Source organism: Perca flavescens, chromosome 14 (genome assembly GCF_004354835.1).
Source record: "Perca flavescens isolate YP-PL-M2 chromosome 14, PFLA_1.0, whole genome shotgun sequence".
Classification (NCBI taxonomy): Eukaryota; Metazoa; Chordata; class Actinopteri; order Perciformes; family Percidae; genus Perca; species Perca flavescens.
In genome coordinates this window covers 17,376,609-17,389,528 of record NC_041344.1, presented here as the reverse complement: position 1 = coordinate 17,389,528, position 12,920 = coordinate 17,376,609, and the positions used below count along the sequence as shown (strand labels likewise).

The 12,920-nt window shown below is 40.7% G+C and overlaps 1 protein-coding gene across 1 annotated transcript; it reads right to left on the bottom strand.

Annotated features, from left to right (window-relative positions):
* Positions 1 to 4,234: 4,234 nt before the first annotated feature.
* On the bottom strand, positions 4,235 to 11,999 carry gmpr (guanosine monophosphate reductase). Its single transcript, XM_028597402.1, has 9 exons — positions 11,765 to 11,999; positions 8,255 to 8,374; positions 7,695 to 7,778; positions 7,405 to 7,578; positions 7,235 to 7,316; positions 6,831 to 6,937; positions 6,012 to 6,054; positions 5,720 to 5,879; positions 4,235 to 5,525 (listed from the first exon to the last, which is right to left on the bottom strand). Exons 1-9 carry the CDS (start codon positions 11,849 to 11,851, stop codon positions 5,342 to 5,344), a joined length of 1,041 nt encoding a protein of 346 aa, XP_028453203.1. The 5' UTR covers positions 11,852 to 11,999; the 3' UTR covers positions 4,235 to 5,341.
* Between the last annotated feature and the right edge of the window lie 921 nt (positions 12,000 to 12,920).

Genomic DNA, 12,920 nt, shown 5'->3' with positions numbered 1-12,920 from the left:
CAAAAAAAAACATGTAGAGGCCCACTTAACAGTTTAGTTTCACCCCAATCAATTTACACAGTGGGCTGTTTCATATGGGTTATAAGATATGTAAATGTATTACATATAATTTGATATGATTAACAACTGTCGTTATTGACAATTAACTATGAATTATTATTATGATATTATGTGTATAATGCTGGAGATGGCTTGGATTACTCTTCGGTGTACTGAACGTCTTTGTTGTGAGTCTCTGTGCAAGGGGACAAACACTTCAGCAGGGGACAGGCTGTACGCTTTCTGACCTCTGACCCTGCCCACTGCCACGGAGAGGGGTGGAGCTTATCCGTCAGCTGTGGCTCAGTTGATTCCTCCCCCCTGTTCTGAACACTCAGCCCTGAGGCTAGCAACCCGTCTGTCTAGATGTTTCTCTGCTAACCTAGGACACCAAGTACTGAACTGATACGTTTTGGCCCATCAGACGGTAGCAGAGAACTGGACATCAGCACAGACCTGCTCGGACAGTCTGACCTTTCTGAGGGGGGGGCGCAGCAGTTCCCAGCCAACTTGTTTGTACTATATTGTACTCACCAAGTCCCTGTGTCTCACCACCCCTTTCCTCTATAGCTATGGAGAAACCCTGTCGGTGTATGTATTTGACATCTGTACAAATGCACCTCTTTGAAAAAGAAAATGAAACCTTGACATATCTGGAATAAATGGGCAATTTGTGTCTTTATTTCAATACCAACACTAACACACACACCCGATATACCCTCACACAACACCACAATTTGATATGGAAACATATGTACAACACAACAACTGCATTTAAAACCTTATCTCTCATTAGCTATGATGTATTTTTTTCATTGGTTTGGCACAGTGCTGAATTAAGCAGAAAATAACCCCCTCTAGTGTACAATGGGCTGCATGACATCCCCACTATCTGTAATGATTAAAGTACTCATATTATGCTTCTTGGCTTTTTCCCTTTCCTTTATTGTGTTATATATCTTTTTTGTGCACGTTATAGGTTTACAAAGTGAAAAAGCCCAAAGTCCACCCCAAAGGGACTTACCATCTCCAACAAAAAACACTGTTCACAAACTGCTCCAAACAGCTCTTTGTAGTCCAGCCTTTATTTCCGACGAACGTGCTTCATTTTGTAACACACGTTATAATGCTTGCCTAGCTGCTAGTGTTGCACGCCTTCATATTCTGCAACTGACTAGCTAGCAGTACTTAATGCGCATGTGGGACTCCCAACAAAGATGGCACAGAAGTAAGATGTCTCACTCTGTAGCTAAAACCAAGGGGGTAAGCTTCACTTCAGAACTCAAACCTCCTATGGCGCCATTTTGATGCTACCAAACGATCACCTCCCGTTGACATTCCATTGACTGACATTCATTTTGACGTCACTTTGACAGCGAATAACTTTACATCTGAAGCATTTAAAGACTCTATTTGTCAATTGTTTATTTCTAAAGAAACACAACAATGTATACAAGGCTACATTACCTTGTATCTCACGTTATGGCTCCGTAGCAGACGCTTTTGTAAAAATAGGCTAACGATTGTGTCATAACCAAGTGACTTACTGTCACATAGTAGAGGAATTACCGTATAGTACAGGAGAAGCTCGCAGGCAGTTTCGACTTACATTAGCTGTTTAGGTTTAATTACTAATGTTAACTAGCATTTTAGTTAGCCTATAGTTAGCCTAATAATTAGCCTGTGCCCATGTTATCTCCTTACATATACCTACGCTCTCTGTCTCTGTAAGATTTGGAATGATTGCGATTTCTCTTGGCACAGGTACCAGAAGACTTACAACTTTTAGACAGGTTACTCACGTCACATTTACGTCAACTCTCTCAGTTGGAGGCTGTGTAGTAACGCTCAGCACTCACCGGAAAAGTGCTTCCAATATCCTTCACTGGTCTCCGTCCAGAGCAACGGGATCTGTTTGTCCATTATATACTGTCTATGGCTAAAACAGAGAGCTCAACACGGGTGAAAAGAGGAGCTGCAGCAATGTGCAGCAAATATATGGTGTTTTCTGAAAATTAAACCACATAAACCTATTCTGGCACAACCTCTAAATACAATTATGAACCTGAAAATGAGCATAATATGAGCACTTTAAGACATTGGTTAGTTAGCTCACAGGAGTTCTTTGTTGCACTTCAGATCATTTTCCTGTTCCGGTTGTGTTTTACTGTTTGACTTTACTTTCCAAAAATAAAAGCAGAGGAAATGGAGATTACACTTTACTGTACCAAAGCCATTGTAAAAAAACAAAACAAGGCAAAACATAATTTTCATTTACAAATGAGTATCACATGACAACATGACTTTACTTGGAGGGGGGGGCACAAGTCAGGTAAGTAATGGTGACCTTGTGTGAAGTACTGTTGAACACTTCATGTGTCTTTTTTACGCTCAGTTTAATTTGTCAATTGGCACCTGCTAGGTTTTAGTTTTAGTGCATCTTTCTCTACCGCGCTACACTCCACTTCTTTCAACACAAAAATATTTAAAAAAAACAAACGAACAACTCATGATCCATTCCCTAGGTTGTAAATGTGGCAAAAAATACCATCAACCCCTTTGATTAAAATAAAAAAGCTTCATATTTCTATGAGAACATGTACTGTTCTGCTTTCAGAGAGACTGAGCAAATGCATGGTCCAAAAAAAAAATACTTTCATGTAAGTGGAATCCAGTTTATTCAGTTGCAATAAGAATTACTTAAATATATGATTTCTACCCTTATAAAGTGTTACCAAACATGTATGCTTTAGTTGAGAATGAACACAGGGGTGGAAGTAACAAACAACATACTTTTGTTACTGTATCAAAGTCATTTTACTTTTATTTCAGTACTTTTATTTTAAGTGTTTTGAGTGTGAAGGAGCGGAGAGCAGAGAGCAGAGCTGCATGTGCAGTGAGTTGACACTCCTACCTTCTTTCGGCACCCTCGCTTGGACCACACCCATCTTTGAACTGCTTTCATTTTTATCTCAACTACACACCTGTAAAGTTTCGTGACTGCATCTTGCAATGCTATCGCGGTGACATTGACAGACAGGCATATAAACACCTGGCTGAGTACTCCAAACCGCCTCTGTGTTTGTTCCTGCTACAGTAGGTGTACATGTTGCCATGATGACACACACACACACACACACACACACACACAAGCTGAAAACATTACTAGAGTTGCTGTCACGGCTGGTAATTAGTCACTGATTTAATGCACCACCTGGCAAGCACCCTCAGTGACCCAAATCAAACACCCACCCAACAGGTGCAGCCTGTGTCTGGCTAACATGCTTAATGCTAAAATGCTCATGGAGAATCCTCCAGCCTGACCTCTGTTTTCACTGAGGTGCTTTCACCTTCACTGAGGAGGTGAAAGGTGTTTTTGTTCTTACTGCTGTTTTTGACAACAATGCCGGTCACAGTTGTGACTGCAGATACTCTTTCTGCTGAAAACTTTTGAGGAGCCTTTTACAAGACAAAAGCCTTTTACAAGACAAAAAGAATGCACCATCAGAGATTCTGAGTGGACTGGTTACGAGAAGTTGAACCCGGAGCAGATTGTGGAGGACTTTGCAGTGCACAAGACTAACAGAGTGATGTACAGGTGAGTACAATAACAAGCCCATGTATTGTTGTAACTCACTGTCCAGAGTTGCCTAGTAATTTAGAGCTTGTGTGTGTGCCCTACGCAATACGTAAGAACTGTACATGCTCTCCTTTGCTTATATATGTGTAATTGTGGCTGCAGCCCCTTGTGTCTTGTGTCCTGCGTCTCTTGAGTTTTCTCCTTTTTTTTCTGATTACCAGTAAGACAAGGGAAGAGGGTTGGTTATAATTTATAATTAGTTGTATCTACAGGCTGCAAATGCCTTCTATAGAAATGGAATTTATAGTTGGTTTGGATATTGGTGGCGTAATGTTGTTCCATTAGTATATACCCCCTTAAAAATGTAACGCAGTAGGTCTACTCTTATATTTTTATCCAAGTACATTTTTACACAATTACTTTTACTCAAAAATGTCTTACAGTAACAGTACATTTACTTGTATATTATTCTAGGACTCATTCCATCCCTGCAAGCAAATATTAAAACAAAAAACCTATGGGAAAGGAATGGTCTTAACTCCAAATTAGAAAACCTCTTAACCAAACAAATGTGCAGTTTCTTGTCCAGAAAAAAAAAAATCACACTGGTCATTCTAATTCTAATCATTTTGGTTTATTGGCTCAATTTTCTATCTTCTTTTGCACTAACAGTGAAAATGCTGCTGTTCCAGTATGCGTTTTAGAATTTTCATTTAATAGTGTTTAGTTGTGTTATCTCTTTACATGACTTTTCCCTGAAGTTCCTTACAAGAGCTTCAATGCAGTAGAAGCCACAAGACGCCCTCGATTTAAAATGTCAGGCACAGTGGAATCAATGACTTAAACGTGACTGTTTTACATGCAGAGACAGCGGGGTAAATCAAATCTGTCAAATGTTTGGGATACATAAATCCAGATGTCATCATGATCAGCTGGTTCAGTGTTCCTGACACCCAAAATATCTGCACACAGCCAATAAGGAGAGGTACAATATCATGTTATCTGTCATCAAGACAGTGAATAAAATTCACAGGATGATCAACACCATTTATAAATTAGCAGAGGGTCCTGCATGCAGTTTATTGCGACACGATTTATCCAGTGTCAGTTAAAGGGTGACATCTCTGGATCTTGCATATTGATTTGCATATTCATTCAAACATACATTTGAGCAGAATAGTTTCCCAAAATTACCCTAGCACAATTATCAGCCTCCTCCTGCTAAGTGTGTTTCACATAGCTCACATTCTTGTTTATTCACAATATGCTGTTAATCTAGAAATACCCCGACTGCTACATATACACAAATTAAAAGAGTATTTTGAAATATTAGATCTGAAATGCACATGCCTTGATGTTCTTGCTCTCTCACGCCTGTTGAAATGAAATCTGGTACATTCAATAGCATGTTATGGTGTCTCTTAGTATGTAAACACACTTGCTATTAGAGCGCTGTGATTCTTCTAAGACAATTCAAGTCAAACTGTGATTTTTTTTTTTTTTTTTTTTTTTTTTAAATCACAATCTGCAGGAAACAGCTTTCTGACAGCAGATATCCTGAGAAAAACAGGTTGGGTGATCACGTAGAAGTGTGGGTGTGGGTGTGGCTGTGCGTTGTTCTTTTGTATGCGTTAAACCACTGTCCTACTATTGCACGTTTAAACTGCATAATACATGTACAATGTATATTATGCAATCTGTGTGTGCGGACAAGTGTACATCCTACAAAGTGAACATTTGGCTGGACTGTTGTGTGACACGAATGAAGGTGGTTCTCCTGCTCAGCTCTTTGAGCTTGGCGGCGCCCACATAGGTGCAGGTGGAGCGAAGGCCCCCCAACACGTCTCGGATAGTGTTCTCCACATCTCCTCTATAGGGAACCTCCACTGTCCTCCCCTCAGACGCCCTGGGAGCAGAGCAGAGAGAGGAGAAAGTAACAAGAAGGATATTTATTAGTTAAAACAGAAACAGTTTTTGAAAATCACAGACATCTGAGTTATTGAAATGAATACTTACGTAAGGATATATCAAGGAGAATAGGAACCATTAGAAGCATATTGATTGACTGATGAAACCAAATTCATGATATCAGTCTCTCACCTGTACTCAGCAACTCCACCCACGTATCTCTTCATGGCGGTGTCGGAGCTCATGCCATAGAAGAGTTTGTATTTCTTGCCATTCTTCTCAATGACCTCTCCGGTGCACTGGTCGTGGCCTGCAAGCATTCCTCCCATCATTACAAAGTCAGCCCCTGCACCTGGGGAGCGAAGGCAGAGAAGTCATGTGGATAGATTTGTAGAACAGTGCAGCACATAATCACAATCACAATATGTGAGTCATCGCACACACATTTAAGTATAAAAAGAACGATTGTTGGTTAAATATTTACCAAAGGCCTTAGCTACATCTCCTGGGCAACTGCAGCCACCATCCTGAACAGAGAACACGTACAGTGTACTTGTCAATGTTTTGTTATTAACATTAGAAACTATTAGAGCCTTTATGCAACAGCATTATTATTATTATTATTATTATTATTATTATTATTATTATTATTATGGACTTAGTATTAGTAAATTAATAAAAGAAAAATGCCTTTAAAAAAAAGAAAAGTGCAACCACTTTTGTCAGTATGATTCAGCAAATAAATCTTTTTTTTTTTTTTAACCCTAACCCATAACGTCATGCTCAGTGTCGATCTACACCACGAATTAGGTAAGGGTCTTTAGATAATGTTTATCAAGACAGAGGATGCCCTCTAGTGGCTGCAACCTATTTATTATTATTATTATTATTATTATTATTATTATTATTATTATTATTATTATTATTATCAACATTAGTAATAATGTTTGTCATGACCCTATCCTGTGCAGACAACTCAATAGCTTTACAATAAAAAAGCATGTTCTGTTTGAAGTGTAGATAACTCAATGCAAACTGTCATTTTTATTTCAAAATCTATATCTGAAGCATATTTTGCTGCTATGTCCAATGCATTTGGACAATGGCCTTTTGCCTATCTTGACCTTAGTTAATTACATTTTTGTTGGATTGATGCCCACCAAACCCTGTGTGGCTTCCATTCCACCGAGAGCAACTGAGAGAGGAACTCCTGCCCACCAGCAGTATAAGAAGTACAGTATACTGTAAACTTCGGTAACTCTGGCTGCCCCATTATTTGTTTGTACCATGATGTGGGACTTACAGAGATAATGTGTCCTTTGAGTCCATGGGCTGAGTCTGCACACTCTATTACAGCACTGAGCTGTGGGTAGCCCACTCCTGTCTTGATCCTAGTTGTGCACACAGACCCTGCAACACACAGTTCACAATGCACACATTAGATAAGTCCATATTTATGTAACCTTCCCTGTCAGTGTTTAATTGCTGCTGCATAGCTACAGGAACCTGTTGTCTTTCAGATCTTGTGCTGTCAGTTCAGGTTTCTACAAGCTGGAGACAGATGATCTAAGAGACTGTCTACTTCATGTGGAACAAGCTATTTAATATAGGCATCTATATTGTATATGTGAGGCCCGTACAGTTTTGTGTTGATTTAGAGAGAGCACACTCCTCAGACTGGTTCCAGAAACAGTCATACCCACCCACCTGGACCGATGCCCACTTTGATGATGTCAGCCCCGGAGAGGATGAGCTCTTCCACCATCTCCCCTGTTACCACGTTGCCAGCCTGCGAAGCCAGACAGCATTATCCACAAGACACAATCTTACAGTTTGTCCCATAACTGCCAGCCAAGGTGGCGAACCATCTCTCTTACCATGATGGTGTGTTTGGGAAACTTTTCTCTGACCGTCTTGACAAACTCCACAAAGTACTCAGAGTAGCCGTTGGCCACATCCAGACAGATGTACTTGAGGGCGGGGACGGCTTCCAAGATGGCACACAGCTTCTCAAGATCTGCAACGCCACTGCCTGAGCTAGCAGCTACATGCTGGGGAAAAAAGCCACAATCGCCTTTTAGGAGACGCTTATGCATATGTGTGTAACTATATTCCTGTTGCTAATAAAGAACAACATTTTTAAAAGGCCCAACATTGGTGATTTTACCTCTAAGCATTCTGGATGATTGGCAGCAAAATTCTTCCAGTCCTCTACAGAATAGTGTTTATGGATGGCTGTGAAGAGGGTGTGCTAAATAGAAAGAGAGAGACAACAAGAGAGGGAATACAGAAATAATTTAACAAATCTAGAAATTCCCATTCCCATTTTTGTCTCCGTATTTATGATAACTCATCATGGTTTCCAATCTCAAATAAATTGTTTTCTTCTGGCCATTTTATTTGCATACAAGAAAAAAAAAAAAAAGTTGTGTCAGGCTGAGCAGTAAAACAAGCAGTTCATAACTTTTTACATAAAATTACAGACCTGTTGATTTAGCTGTTAGTAAAGAAAACCGCAGTATCCCACAAGCTGGCCGATGTCTAATAGGACAAGGTTGCTAATTCCTGTTTTTCCCATGGCTGCTCACACCATCCTTTTTTATGTTTCCTTATTCTATCTTGAAATCTCAGGGGAATGACGCATGGAGATCTTGGCAGGCCCACACAAAGAGAAATTATGCAGTTATTTATTTTCCATCCATTCAGTTGTGTTAAGAGTTAACTCACTTTGCTGAGGACCTGTGCCATCTCAAACGTTCCTGTGGTGTCCATGTTGGCAGCGATGATGGGGATGCCAGTGTATGTTTGTTTGGAGTTGCGGAATGTGAAGGTCCTCTGAAGGTCCACCTGACGGGGAAGAGACATGAGTAGGCTAATTGTGGAGACTTGTTTCATGAATATTAGTCATAGCCTACTAGCCTACTAAAGCTGACACTGCAGATTTTCTTGAAAATGGGAGCAGCTCATGTTCTGAGTCTTAATGGGGATGCACTGAATCATTTAGATCCAGTGGTTAGCTTAGCCGGTGCTGCTGTAACGTGATAAGCTACATGAAACAAGCGGGGCCCATTGGGACACACCAGCTGCTCCCTTTACAGTAAGCATATCTGTACTAATGATGCAAGTCATAGCTTTGATTCCTTTCAAAAAGCTCTGCTATAAATCTTATTCCAATGAGTTAACATCATCTGTTAGTTACTCAGTATGAGTGGAGTTTACCCATATGCATATGTTCCTTTAAAGTCAGTCACAAAGAACAAGTAACACATTTTTCTTTTCATAAAATTTGAATGTATAAGAAATAAAACGCACCTTTGCTCAATTTAATATGTTCAGGGGTTTTGCTGCTACTTGGCATAGTATGAACACTAGCTTATGGTGGCTAATGCTGGCTTATGTTTAGCAAAGTTAAGATACATTGTGCTTATGGAAATTCCGGAGTCAGTAATGACTTTGTGACTTTTCTACTTGTGCTACTGTCATGCTACGTTTTAGCATTCACCAGTACTGTATCTTGTAAATGGCACCTTTTACCACAGTGTCTGCTTAGAGAAAGTTAAATAGTCTTGTTGTAGAAGTCATTTATAAAAAGTATATTGTATTAACATAGCCTCGTGAGACTGTCCTGATCTCGCAAGCTCCAGTTTTCCACTTGCAGATCAGTCTGGCATCTTGAGATAGAGAAAATTTGGAGCCGTTCGCCAAACGACCGGACCAATCAGCGTTGGTTTTGAGTTTTAATTCTGTTAGCTGCTCGCTAATGCTTTTTTCTCTTGGATCCTTCTTTTGGAATATGGACCGGGAACCTGAAAGGGTGCCTTTTATTCGTAAATTGTCGTTACACAAACGGCAAATATCCTTTACCGACATGTTGCTTGCTTGCTGAGCTAACGAGCTATGCTTTGCTGCAGCAGAAGGGGCTTGTGGTTGTATTTTCATGTATTATGCAAACACTACTTCAGCTGTGGAAATAGGCTAACAGCACAAAGTGTGCCATAACCTTCACGTGGAATAATTTTCAGAGCCACAGCAAAAATAAGGTTATAACTCATAATGGTGGGAGAAAGAGGAAAGTGGTGAAAGGAGTACAGATAAGAAGGGAGGAGCGCCCGGTTGTGCAGCAAATCAATACAGGCCTCTTCTTTTAATACCGCACACTGAGTCAGCAGGATTTTCCAGTTTAGTTGCCACTAAATCATGACAAAGTATGACCCATGGATCCAATTGCCTCACTATTTCAGGATCCGGAAAAATCCTCAGGATTTATGCGATGCCATTTTTGTTAGCTCTGGATATATCCATATATTTGTACTGTTGATAAAATCTGTGTAACCTTTTTGCATTAAATCACAAATTTCCCTGGATGTGATTTAAAGTTCATAAAATGTAAAATACACTAATGAATTATTTTTTTATATAGAAAAGTTATGTGGTAAGAATCTCAAAGCATCTGGCTAGGCAGATGCATTTGCAGTCATACAATTAAAAGGATTTAAATACAGTACATTGACTGCCATCTTTTATTTACAGTATTGGCGTGTGGCAGGTGTTTTTGTAAACTCCCACAGTGCAGTGCAAATTCACACCAGCATTTGCAAAAAAACTTGATGTCCAGAATTGAAGGGACACGTTTCTGCTTGGTGGTGGTGCATCAGCGCTCGATTACTGACCAGCTTGGTCTCTTGTTATTGGTGCAGTTTATCTTCCATAATGTACATATACCCTCCCCTCTATAAACAACTTGGTGGATGTCTGGTGGATTTCTGGTGGAGACGGATGCTTTCAGGGTGCATGGGCTGCAGTATATTACCTATATGACATGTCTTATGACTTATATGACATGTCATTTAGCTGACGCTTTGATCCAAAGCAACATACAATTGCTATATCAGAGGAGATGTCCTCTGGAGCAACTAGGGGTTAAGTGTCTTGCTCAGGGACACGTTGGCTGATGTATTGCAGTGGGAATTGAACCCAGATCTCACACACCATGGGCATGTGTCACATCCACTGTGCCACCACCATTTATTAGTGTGCTGCAATGAAGTCCTCTTGTGTAGACTTTTGTCATCTGAAATAATGTTGTTTTAGAAGTGTTCTTTATTATTTAGTAGTAAAGAGCATTTGATGAAATGTTAAGAATGAGGTGAGACATTGTAACAAAATATAGAATTGGCTTTTATACAATCAGTGCATGCTCAAGTTCTGGGTATTCTCTGTGCAGCTATCTGCATCAGTCAGTGTATATATAATGTTTTCCTGATACCTCTGTGGTGCATACTGTACTCTTGTTGGCTGTAACCCACAGTACTATTTTTAAACAGGTTTTCTGAGAAGTCTCCTGTGTCTCATGTTGCTTGCCACCCCTCATAAGCCAACTCCTACCCACTTCCACCTTCCAACCCAGATCTAGTGCCACCCCACCAGCATTGTGATCTTGGGTCGGTACCATTCCCTGATCGAGTGACACATAAGTTTAGGAAGTTGCGAGTAAACAACAACTAGGAGAGTGTTGTTTTGTCCCAGAGAGCCAAATTAGTGGGTGCTTGATACACTGTTGACTGTTATACCGACATAAAAAATAAAAATAATTGATGATAAAGTCCATTCTGATCCATATCTTTTTATTATTTTTATCTCCATCTCTCATCCGGTTTCTTTTCTGTTGTTTTCTCTGCTTATAGACAGTTGTTGTTTAGCCTCTGTCTGGCACAGGCAGGCTAGCCTTGTTTTCTGTCACCTTTAAGAAGGTCACTCTGCTGTTACATGCTCAGTCAAGGTAGCTTTTTTGCTCACCGAACTACAAAGACATTGTACACCTACTGGCTTACACAAGACAAGACAACAAAGAGACGCACACGTATACAATTACAGTGACTATTTGAGAGCTTTAGTGAGACATCCTCTCAGGGTTATTGGGATGATTAATGTAATTGCTGCTGCTGCTGCTGCTGCTGCATCAAATCATCCTTATTCATGATGATATGAGTGCTGTAAAAAGGTTTAAAAGGCCCCAAAATGCCCCCCCACACCATCCTCCCCCATGTATAAATTATTAATATATCTCTATTGCGTCACCCACCATAGAGGCGTAAGCATAAGTATACTTCCTAAATGCAGCAGTAAACCGATTGCGCAGCTCCTGAGAAATATCCTGGTCAGATAGTTAATCGAATTGTAGCTTTAATATTTGGATTACATTATCTGAGTACAACTAACTTAACTAGCAGCACCAACCTCTGAGCGACTCTTCAGGCTGCTCCTCTTAGGTCTGAAGAGGACATCCTTAAAGTCCAGCTTGAGGTCTGAGTCCACACGAGGCATCTTGGCTGCCCAGAACGATGACCAGGATGAGGCTGATGAGGATGATGAGTATACTGAGGAGACTCTCCTGATAAAGGCTGTAGCAGCAGTGGTGGCTGCTGGTCCCAAGCCCCAACTACCAAACCCGAACCTCCAGGCGGCCAGCTTATTTATAGCAAAGGGGGGCCCAGCCCAGCCCCGGCCCACATGGCTTTATTTGGGCCTGGACTCTCTCACCCTCTCTCTATTCCCCTTTCTCTTTTTCTCCCTCCACTCCTCCAGCATCCTCTCTCTCCCTCCTCTCCTTCAGCAGAGTGGCAGGAGCAGCAGTGCCACCTCACACACACACACACACACACACACACACACACACACACACACACACACACACACACACACACACACACACACACACACACAACATGGTAGCAGCACTGCAGTGGGTTGTGTGCTGCAGTGCTAAAGAGCACACCTACTGTCCAGTTGGGGCATTGCTGCTCCCTAAGCTATTGGCAGACAGCCAGCAGAGAGGGGGGGGTGGAAGGGGGGGGGGGGAGGGGAGACAGACAGAGGGAGAGATGTGGAGATCCAGAGGAAGAAAAATTGAAATGTCATTTATTAGTCATGGTGGATTGTGTGCAAAAGGGAACATAATGCTTTGTTTTTTTCTTTGTAGATGTGCTTTTATATTGATCTTTCCTTGATCAAGTCTGTCTCTTAGGGCCATCCGTTGTCTTTTGTTCTGCTTTAGTGTTATGTCAACTATGCATAACAAAAAAAAGAAAACTGTGTGAAATATTTTAGTCAAAGTTTAACCCTTTGATGTACAAACAACTCTGATTCAAACTAAATATATGTAGGTCCATTTCACATCATGTGTTGTCTTTTTTATGGCAGCAAATTAAAGAAAAAAAAAACAGAGTACTGTACATGTGCATCCGTTTCCCAGCATTTATAACTGTTAGTAAGTGAGACCAGTAGATGGCAGCAAAGCTAAGGAAAACAACTGCTAAATAAAGAGCAGAGTGAGGGCCAGGGTCAAAACTCGTGTTTATCAAGTGTGTCTTGGCAACAAGAGCTGCCTTTGTGA